General features: G+C 45.5%; 1 protein-coding gene across 4 annotated transcripts in view; it reads left to right on the forward strand.

Moving 5' to 3' along the window:
* NTRK3 (neurotrophic receptor tyrosine kinase 3) overlaps positions 1 to 11,204 on the forward strand; it is a 204,930-nt gene extending 193,726 nt beyond the window's left edge. For all 4 annotated transcript variants that reach the window (XM_008491959.2, XM_008491958.2, XM_008491960.2 and 1 more), the window contains 2 exons: positions 8,009 to 8,167; positions 11,019 to 11,204. In XM_008491959.2, coding sequence (XP_008490181.1) covers positions 8,009 to 8,167; positions 11,019 to 11,204 — 345 coding nt within the window. The remainder of the gene's footprint in view (positions 1 to 8,008; positions 8,168 to 11,018) is intronic.
* The last annotated feature ends 298 nt before the right edge of the window (positions 11,205 to 11,502 follow it).

Raw genomic sequence — 11,502 nt, forward strand, 5'->3', positions numbered from 1 at the left:
GCATGGAGTGGTTGCACATGCAAGTGCATTGTTGGTTCTATTTCCTAAGCTGCATTTCTCAGGCCATTTGGAGACTTTGCCATCATCAGCTTAAGATTTATTGGGCAAAGCTTCCTAGGTTTTTTTTGAAGCCAGAAACTGAACTGATTTTCATTCTCTGCATTGCCAAAAGAGCAGAATCCTGATGGATGCCTTTCGTGCATCATGATGGTTTAACTTGGCCTCCATCTGATTAGCTTTTGAGCTGTTAAACACTTCTTGTAGTATTACCAACTCACTGCAAAATGATAGTGCAGATCAGTCCTGGACTGTTGGCATATGCAGTTTTTGCACACTACAGATCCTCTTAGAGGCTGGAACCAGCAGGCAGCTGTGCTGCTTCATGGGTATTGCATATCTCTGAGCAGGCCAGTTGTAAAAAAGTGTGGTGTGGTATAAAAGTCTCCAGCCTGGTGGAGACAAATTGGTAAATCCATACAGCGCCTGATAAGCTCTCTGATGGCTGTAGTTTGAATAGGTTTAATGTCCTTCTCAGCCACTTCTGTCATCTGTGCAGTTACCAGGAGAAAGGCAGCTCAGTTGGTAGCTTTTGAACAGCCCAGGTGTGATGCTTATGCTGTGGCTATTATTCAGAAGACCATAGAGGCCACCTTCTGCACACACGCCTCTTCAAAGATGCCAACCCACACCCAAGCAATCAGAATCCTGGGAAGCCACTGAGTCTCCCACATCCTTCCCCAGTGCTATCACTTTCCTCTGCTGAGATCCATGTGCTGTCTTGTTGTTATGGACCAAAAAAGCTTTCAGACAGTGGGCCAAGGGATCAGAAGGCCAGTCCCCTCTCCTTCACCTGGAAAAACTCTAGCAGCAACTGTTAGGACAGGGTTTTAGGACCTGGTGGTGGCTTTTCTGATCTCTTTGCTAGGAGCTTTGTGAACTACAGCTGCTCTACTCCCACATCTCCCCAGCTGCGTGATCCATGGGTGGGATTTCTCATAGTTTATGTTCTGGTGTTAGAAATCAATGTTTTTTGGAGCACTTATATGACAGTGAGAAACTGGCCTTTGTTCCCGTGCAGGCTGGTTGTGCAGCCCATTCCAAGCAGTGGGGTGCTGCTGCTTTGAGTTAGTAGATTATTGGCAAACATAATTAAAAATATATATGCAATTACCCCTCTGTTTCCCTTTTCGTAGCCATCCTCTGCACTACCTCTGGCATTTTTAGGTGGCAGATAACATAACCGAGAGGGCTCTTGGGTACAGGCAGCTCTTAGAGCAGCAGTGATTTATCTCAGGCCGTTTGGTGGTAGCAGAATTTACCTCTAGCTATAGCCCCCCTTCCATGTCTGGCCCCCCTCATTTGCATAAGTAATTGGCAGCTAGCTAATGGCTCATTAGGAATGCTGAAAACCGTGGGATTAAAGCATACTCAGTGGAGCAGAGATGAGGGGAAGAGGGAAGAAAGGCCATAGTCCCTGCTTGCAAATCACACCACTCGATTCAACGTGATCCAGAATGAGAGGTCATAAAGCAACGAGATTGTTAAATGAAGTAAGGAAAAACAATGTCAATGGCAGGCTTTATTTTTAGACTTGTGCTTTAACACAGTATGTGCACCTGGGGGGGAACAAACAGTCCCTTGCCAAACAGTCCTACTGACAGCAGGAAGGACTCACCCCCTTCTCAGTTTCACATTAACCCTGCCTGGTCAATCTTTCCTGCTCCTGAGCAGGTCCATCTGGCTCCTTAACATCACCTTACGACAAGGACATTTGCTTCCTTTTCTCATCCTCTTTTCTGGCAGCAGGTGATCTGCATCCCCCTGCTTTGGAGAAGGGTGGGACACCCTGCATGCAAGTAGAAGAAACGGCTACTTGTTGCTTTTCGTATTCTGTAAAAGCTCCAAAACCTCTCTGTGATTCCCTGTAAACTGCTGTGAAATGTCTTCAGCCACTGCCAGAGCCTGCAGCAATGGTTAGGTGCAGAGAGTGAGGAGTAGGAGAGGACCTGCCATGCCCTGAAAGTGGAGCAGACACACCTGATGTGCTGTGTGGTGAAGACACAAGAAGTCATGTGAAACAAAAATATTTGTCAGAAGTGTTTTGGGTTTTGCTGACTGGCTTTAAGCTGACATTCAGCACTGGCTGTAACAGCAGGGACAGCAAAGGCACAAGACCTGAAGGCAAGGATAGGGCTACCCTGAGTTTGCAGTGATGGCTTTTGAATCACTTTGGAAGAAGCTCAGCCTGGGGGTGGTAAGGCCATAATGCATGATGCCTTTCAGGCAGGAGGACACCTTGGAGATTTCTTGAGTAATTCAGGCAATGGTGCAGTCTCGAATATAGCTGCCACACTGTTTTCTGGGAAAGCTGAAAGGAAATTACAGATACAATACTTGGGAATAACATCCAGTCACAGCTTGCACTTAAATTCAGCTACCTCTGATGTAAACTGCTTGGGTACTTAGGAGACTAGTACAGTGATGATTAAAACTATGAAGAACAGGACAGCTAATGTGCAGCAAAGCTCAACTCTGTCTGGTATGTCAGAGTTAATCCCTCTGCTTTGCAAAAGGTGCCCAGGAATCTGTCAGGACTCCCACAGACAAAATACTGACACATCTTGTAGAGAGATGATTCTTTGTGCTGCTGGATCCAGCACTGAAGGCAAGGAAGGAATGTCTCCTCCTGGAGACTCAGCTACGAGCATGTACTGCTCTTTGCCTTGCCCCTGAGAAGCCACCTTCACATGCCCCAGCCTGATCTGACACACTTCAAGTCACAAAGATGCTTACTGCAGTTTTGTTAGCCAAACAAGCTCAACTTATCCAAACAGAGAAGCTTTTCCTGCTTTCCTGTTTTTTGTTTTTTGTGGTTTTTTTGGTCCTTGTGTTCTTTCGGGTGACCCAACCACCTGCAGCTCTTATTCATACAAAGCTGTCCAGAACTGCTGAATAACACATCCTGCCCACAGCAGGAATTAATATGTTCTGATGGGGACATACATCTGGCTGCTGGGGAAAGACTCAGAGCTCAGTATCTTACAGGGATCACCCACCTCTAAGAGCTGAGGTCTAAAGGACATATGTTCTGGCTGGGATGACAGCCAGGTCTGCAATTAAAGAAGATCCCAGGTCATCCCTACCTACAGCAGCAGGGGTAGGGACAGCAATCAGAGAATGTGTTTTATCACCAGGTCCTGTGGATTGAGTGTTGGGTGAATTTTTCTGGAGAGAAACAGTGCCAAGGTCTCCACTACTGCTCCATCATCCTGTACAAACGCAGATGTCTCAGCTTCCTGCAGGCAGGAGGAAGTTCAAATAATGCTGCACCATATGAAGACATCTACAGTGGTTCTTGTGACTTTCCCAAGTCAGGAGCAAAACCTCCTGCCATACTGCCTTGTATATTCCATATGTCAGGATGCAGGGAACAGGATGAAAGATGTCAAATGATCTTGGAAAGCAAATGTCAAAAGACCAAGGAAAACAAAAGCATTGTTTTATTTAACTGATTTCAAAGTTGGGAAGGAAACTGCCCAAAAGGGAAAATAAAGCAGCCTTAGAGTATTCCAGAGACCAAACTTCATTTTTAGTTGAGATCCATGAAGCTACCTTCAGATGTGAGGATGGAGGGGATGGCTCAGTAGCTCCTCTCTGAATGCTACTTTGGGCTACAGCCCTGGAGCTAGGATGTGGGCCAGGAAGGGGAAAACAGAGCTGCTCATCAAGAACTGGCTTCAACATGCTGGGATCTAGATTCTCACCAGTCCAGAGTTCTCATGAGGCTTTTTAGCCCTCCTCTGATTTTGATTTTCATGGTATCTATCTCTGTTAGTGGCCCAGACTGTGGGCATATTGCAGTGTTCACTGAACACTGCTGCTCCATTACCTGCTGCTTTGCTGTTGCACTCACTGGGGATAACAAGTCATCTGTTCCCTTCCTAATCAGCTGGACGTCATTCAGAAAGCTGGGACAAGAAGAATTTTTTTCCCCCAGACATCAGCTTTCCTTGGTAGCAGACAAACCTTGAGCCTTATAATACTACTTGTACGTAGCACTTATATAGCTTTACATCGTCAAAGTGCTGTACTAGCATTAAGTAATTATCTCTCTCCCTAATGGTCATTAATGGTGGCCTTTCACAAACCTCCCCCAGCTCCCTGAGGTTCATATCTAATAAGCAATAAGCTGTTCAAAGGGAGTGTCTGGTTATCTTGCAAGTCTATGGGCTTGGATGTGTAATGAGGGTTCAGAGCAGAGGCCAGGTACCCTGGAGCACCAGAAACGTGGCTCTAGAGCAGGCCACAACTTGGCAGTATCCATTAGAAAGGGATAGAAACAAGTAGGTGATACTGTGATCCTGAAAGGGAGACTGAGGAAGGAAACTTCAGCTGCTCAGAGGATATGCAGTGATTGCTCTATTTATTACCAGGACAGTGCTGCAAACGAAAAGAGCAAAGCAGCTGGAGTAAGATGCCAGGGTGGGTGTGGGGAGTTGGTATAGAGAGAAACAGTTACAACTAAAAATGTCAAGCAAACCCAGACAGCCATGGCAGTGGGATAAAGAGGCCAGTCTGCAGGTCTATGAAGCATTTAAATAACAAGGAGAAAGGGTAAGTTTGGCAGCATCATAGGATTTAAAAGGAGGAACAGAAGAGGATTTACTTCTCTTATTTGCTTGAATGCAAATCCCTCTTCCAGGTTGTGGAGTGTTTCCAGGGAAGATGTTGCAGTGCTGCTCTTTGAGGACATATCACCCCTAGGAGGCTGTAGAAGATGAACCTCATGACAGCTGGGCTCCCCCATCCCTGGATCCCAAAGGGAAGAGAGGAGGGTGGGGTGGGAAGATGACTGTCTTAGAAAAGTCTCAGAAGTAGCATGGTCCTGACAAGCATCAGTCCTGCCTGGCCACTTATATCTGAAACCTGCCAGGCCCAGCTGTGAGTAAACAGGGGCTGAAACTTTCTTTCATCTTCTCTCTTAAGACATGATAACGATTCTTCCCAGAGCCAAGGACATGCCATGTGAACTAGCTTTGCAAAAGAAAAAATAAAAAAAGCCGCCTCTTATTTTAGCCTGATTTAATAGCATCATTTTGCTTTTAAGCTTTTGGCAACAGCTGCTCCTGTAAAAGAAGTGTGTAGCAGTTGGAATCACGTCCAAGTTGATGCTCGTGCAGCACAAACCACGGCCACTACATGTTATGCAAAGGATTTCTGTCACCCTGGACACACTCAGCTTCCTATGGCATCAGTAGCAGAATCCCTCTACACTCAGCTCTAAATAATTTTGCTACATCAGCAAATAAAAGAGTAGACAGGAAGGCTCAACCTAATGCTCACTTGCCACACAGCTTCAGGCCTTTCCCTGCCTTCCTGCATCTGTTTTCTCATCTGTTAAATGGGAATTTTAATCCTAATCAGTTTGCAAGGGGAGCAGTTTGGGACCATAGAATGGATAGTCAAAGGTGATGCTTAAAAATGTAATAGTCAGCCTTATGTGCTAAGCTAGACATTGGAGTGGTTTTATGGTAGTTTAATTGATGCTTGTTCTGATTATAGCTACCTAGTGAGTGTAAGACTTCACATTTCCTGTCAAAAATGTGGCATCTTGTTTGAGATGCAAAGAATACCCCTGCAAAAAACACCTCCTTATTTATGAGCATAGCTGAGCCATATTTTTTGATCCACACATTTCGGGGTTATATTTGTTGTGTCTTTTACTCCAAAAATCAGTTTGATTATTGATTATTATCAGATTTTAGTAAAATATGTGTCTCACATGTCATACAGAGCTGAGAGGATGGCTTTCTGACAAGTCATACAAATGACTGTGTATGTCACTTGACTGGCAGTTCTTCACCAGGATGTGTCTAGAGGACACCAAAGAACTGAGTTGGGACTACTGGCTATTGTGTTCTGTCTTCTGGTCCAGTTTCTCAAAAGGTGTAAATCAGGGCCCTCCCATTCAACCAAAATTATTGTAATACTGTTTGTGTAATCTAAGGACTTGGTTCATAGTCTCTGAACTGTCATAAAACCTGTTCAAAAGGGCCTTAAGAATGCTCAATATGTAATCTCAAATAATCCTGCAAGATTCTGGATATTGTAGAGTGCTTTGCAATAAGTAATCATGTTAAGCTTGCTGAAAAACTAAAGAGTTAGTGCTACTTAAAGGAGAACAAAAAAAGCATTAGCACAAAGCAGTTTTTGTAGCAATTAAGTTTGATGTATGCCCTGTTCTGTCGATAACATTTCCTCAGAGCCCTTCACAAGAGCTTGTGAACACAACTTGTAAAAGCTGGGAATGCAGGAAAGAGCTAAAATTGCAGCCAGGCTTTCAAAGGAACAAAGAAAGAAAAGCATATTTCTATTTCCATTATAAAAAAACATTCTTGGGATTTCAGAGCAGCAAACTGAGAACAGGCCAGTCAAGCTCTTTCCAAACAGGAGGTGTAGAGCTGCAATGATCTTTTTATCTTCATGCATCACAGTTCTGAGCACCTCTGCACTTAGGAAAGGAAGATGCTACTGAGACCCTCAAATCCCTTCACTTTCTTGTAGGAAGAGGCTGTTTCAGAGTAGGAAAAAGTGCTGGTTTGCTGACCTCAGAGGACAACACCGAAAGCCCAGTTGTCCAAATTCTGTCAAATCCCAGAGAAGCCTGACCCACACCCTCCCTGCAGAAAGCCTGCAAAGCATCATACCCATTTCACACCCTATTCCAACACACCTCCCCTGCACTGTCCCTCTTGCTTCCAAGCAGGGTGGCTCTGTACTGACCCTTCCCTGCACTCGCTCTGTTTGATCAGGCAAAGAAACCTGTGGCAGCCTGGGAAAACTGGAGGCTAAGAGGAGAGCTTCTGTTTGTACAAGAAACATTTTCATCCAAGCCAGTGCAACAATCTCATTATTTTAGATAGCCATACATACACTGGAAACCCAAATACCAGATGCCTTCTTCCCTCATAAAACCAGAGAGATTTTTGCCTGTTTGATTCAGTTGCAGTGCTCACTTTCTCATCATCAGTAAAACCTTGGACACTTTACCCACTGCAGAAATGAGTGGGTAAATGGCTGGAGAGTCACAGCCATCCTGCTTCCAGCACCAGCTTGTCTTATCAATTAGCTATTTCCCCACAGATGGTGCTTTTGATCTAGAAGAATAGAACAGAGGAAAACTTGTCCTGCTCAGAGACACTTGTTTAGAAATCTGCAGTGAATCCAAAGGTAAATCCACCTGCTGTCAAACAGCATGTATCCAGCAAACCTGCTGTGTACCTTCTGGATTCACATGCCCTAGTTAGAACCTGACTAAGGAAGACTTTCCCTGGCTTAGAATACCCCAAAGGGACTTTGCCCATGGGCTCTTCCATTTCCAAGCTCTCCAAAGGGGATGGCTTTCCATTAAATACTGGGCATCCCCTGCCTCTAAGAGCCTGTTCTTTAAAACCAGACTGCCTTATTGCAGTACAGTCCTGCAGTCATTTACATATTCAAAGAATTCTTTGAAAAGGCCTGTAGCAGTGTTTTATGAGCACAGAATCTTTCATGCAACTAGGTGATGTGCAGATGCCTGTGCATGGCTTTTAAAAAAGCTTACTGAAGAAGGACAGACCTCATGCTGTATTTCTCAGAGTGCTGAGGCCCTGCAGAACTCAGCACAATACTTTGCTGACCACTGTTTCTTGCCTTACCTCCTGGTTCATCAGGCTGTAGTGCTGGACTACACGCTCTTGGTATTTTGTCATTTGCTTTCTTTCCAAGCCCCTTTTGGGAGGAGAGGACATAATTTATTTTGATACATTTCATTCCCTATCTGTCATGTTAATCAGGTGGGATTGGCAGGTGAGCCCCTGGGCGGTCGGGGAGGCAGTAGCCAGCCCAGATTCTCTGAGCAGCTCCTGGTTGATGTAGCTCACAGGGAGGCCCTGAGTTTGTCCACATCACGACAGGGCTGACTCCTTCCTCATCACTCAGATTTCCTTCTGCCTTTGCCCTCACCCAGGTTGGAGGACACACCATGCTGCCTATCCGCTGGATGCCTCCCGAGAGCATCATGTACAGGAAGTTCACAACAGAGAGTGACGTCTGGAGCTTTGGGGTGATCCTCTGGGAGATCTTCACCTATGGGAAGCAGCCCTGGTTTCAGCTCTCAAATACAGAGGTACAACAGTGCTGAGACCCCTCAGCTGGAAACTGTACTTATTATCATCTCTTCTTTCCAGATTGCATGCAAAACTCTTTGTACTTAGATGGTTCATCAGGAGAGAAGTGTCATTAGCTCTGTTTGAGAACTGGGGAAACTGAGGCATGAAGGAATAAAAGCATTCTGCCAAAGCCATGTACTCTACTGGCACATCCTCAGGCTCTCCCTTCTAAGGCCCTGACATCCCTTCATAGCAGCCATATCCAATAAATTCTTGGGGTGCTGCCAGAACTGAGGACACCTAAATTACTGCTGGGATCTAAGTTACTCCCATGCCCTACATTTCTTCTGCTCTGCTTCTCCTCACCTTATAGCTGAGGCTCTTACTGAAGCCTTCAGTATATGAGACAGTGTTTGAATCCTGTTACATAGGACACAGCACATTTCTGGGGGGCTTCTTTCCATAGAGATATCTGTTACATGATTTGCCCCATTCACTGAGGGAGGGCCTCAAGGAGTTAGTTTGTCCTCGTTTTTATTTTGAATAGCAAAAGTTGCAGCCCATCAGTACAGGGCTGTGCTGTAGAAATGTTGAGGGAAGGCTGGTTGGGATTAGCAGTGTCAGAGCTGAGGTTTGAGGCACATCAGCAGAAATGCATTGGAAGATTTTTGCTCAGAATAGCAGGGGGTATTATAGAAGAGGAACAAGACGCATTGACATAGCAGTGTGTGGGAACCTTGCACATTTTTATCCTACTGTGTATCTAATGGATTTCAGAAATTTCCCCTTTTATAATGAGAAATGTGCATTTTCTGCTTTCTGGATACAGATCCCTTAATTAAGTGAGTTGCAGAGATGGCAAATCCAAGGTGTTGCTTTACAGCTTTAATACTTGCCCATTCGTGTGCTCAATGGGGCCTGACTGTGTATCCCAAAGTAGCACACGCAAACATTTTAGAGACACAAACAATGGAATCGACAGCGACAGAAGTTGTTTGTCACGCAACTTAATGAGCTGCTCTTGCTTTTCCCTGGGAGGGTAAATACAAACACACATAAATGAACACATGTAGCTTGTACATGGGTGATAGGCATGCTGGAATGTGACAGCTCAGCTGCTCCCATGCTTTCTGTCTCAGTTTCCGTGTCAGGGCAATAGGACTGAGAACTGTCACCCCTAAGCTTGGGGGAGGAGGGCTGGATCAAATCTACACAGATACAGCTGTGTTGGCTTTTCTACCATCCATGGAAAACTCTTCTATCTTTTCCTTTCCTGTCGCTGTATCCACTTGATTCTGCGAGCTTAAGAACATCCCAGACCACATTTTCCTGGTGGGATGGAGCCACATTAGCTCTCATCTGGCCCATTTTTCACAATTTGTGGAGGGGTGGGCAGAACCTGGGTGATCACAGGGTACTGACACTCCACCACCTCCTGGATGCTGAGGTGTCAGAGCAAATGTCAGTGTCAGCCTGGCTGCAGAGCCCCATGGAGAGTCAAGTTAAATGAGTCTGTGCTGAGCTTTGCTGCCAGGAGAGGAGCTGGAGCAGTCACCAGGCTGGCCAAGCACTGCCCTTGTTGGGGGTGGGATGCTTGCTCCTGCCCGTGGCATCCACATGGCCTCATATCCCCATAGCATTTTTAACAGCTTTGTTTGAGACCTTGCCTGAGCAGAGGGATGAGGCAGGGCACCACCTCATCTGAAAGCCTCAGCCAGTCCATTAACTTCTGTCTGTGCCCTTCCTTTGTCCTGTAGGGAAAAGTCTCAACGCAGGGCTCCTGTGCATGTCCAGGATGTCCTGGCAGAAACCATAACTCAGTTACTCCCACAGGTCACACTGCCAGCAGCTTTATGGCAATGCAGGCTCCTCTGCAGGCTCTCCCTTCCTCCCCCAGCTTTCAGCAGGTCTTAATCTCTCCCCTTGGTAGTTATATGCAAACAGCAAAGCAATAAGTATCCACTGAGCTGTGTGGCAGGCCCATTACTATTCATAAATGATAAATTCCAAACAACCCTTGCTGGGTGGCTTCCCCCAACACACTGCTCAGGATCTGTATTTATCTGCAAAGTGTGGCAGGTCACTGGCACGCTGCAATGCTGGCACTCAGTATCTCCAACCAAGGGGCCCAGACAGCAATAGCAGCTCTGACAACTCACACCCCTCTTCCTTTTGCATCCATTCCTCCAGTGAGCACAGCACAACCAGGGGAGTCCTTTCCACTGGCATCCCTCTGAAGAGACTTTAAGGCTGTCCAAGGGTTTGCATTTCTCATTAGCAGCACTGACCTGACCCAGAACAGAGTGTTAGCTCTGCAGTTTTTTTTTTCTCCATCACAGATGTTATTTGAGATGAAATTTCATGCTTTCAGCTGCTTTTCTGTGTCAAAATGAGGCAAATCTGCCCTTGGAGATGGAGGTAGAAAAAGATACTCCAAAGTCTCCCTTAGAGAACTCTCCTGGGTTTGCAATGACTAGATTTTCAGGGGAGAAAAATATCATTTCAGCAGTGTGAAACATTACTTTAAGGATTTTAAGGCTTTTTTCCCTTCTTCAGTTAGCAGGAAAAACTGACATAATAAATTAATATTTCATTATTCTTGTGACCTCCTGTTTGGAGTGTGCACTGAGGCATTTAGGTGTCAAGTGGGGAAGGTTTTGGGGAGCTGCAAGATTGCAGCTGGAGACAAACTTTCCACTCTAAAATTATCATGATTAACAGGTTAGCCCTGGGGCTCTGCAGCCTCTTGGCTTCTAAGTGCTCCCCTTCTCTTAAGGGTCCCACAACAGCCAAGAAGTGGCTGGGATAGGACATCCTCCAAACCATCCCAAGTGGTCTTCAGCGTCTCTTTTCTTTTTTTTCTTTCAGGTCATTGAGTGCATTACTCAAGGCCGAGTTTTGGAAAGGCCTCGGGTCTGCCCCAAGGAGGTTTATGACATCATGTTGGGCTGCTGGCAGAGAGAACCTCAGCAAAGGCTAAACATCAAGGAGATCTACAAGATTCTTCATGCTCTGGGCAAGGCCACACCAATCTACCTGGACATCCTTGGCTAGCAGTGGCCACCTGTTGAAAGTCCCCACTCCTCCCTTCCTTCCTTCCCTCCTTCCTTCCCTATCCCCTCCCAAAACCTTTGTCCCTCAGCTCCCCAGCAAACATCTTCATATAAACTCAAGTGCCTGCTACACATACAACACTGAAAAAAAGCAAACAAAACAAAACAAGAAGTAAAACAAGAAAAATCCCACAGAACAACACCTGTAAGGCAGTTTGGCTTATATATATTTATAGATATCTCTCTATATATAATTTCCACACCAATATGGAAAGAAGCTGCTGTTACAGAAAATTATT

This window comes from Calypte anna, chromosome 10 (genome assembly GCF_003957555.1).
Source record: "Calypte anna isolate BGI_N300 chromosome 10, bCalAnn1_v1.p, whole genome shotgun sequence".
Lineage (NCBI taxonomy): Eukaryota > Metazoa > Chordata > Aves > Apodiformes > Trochilidae > Calypte > Calypte anna.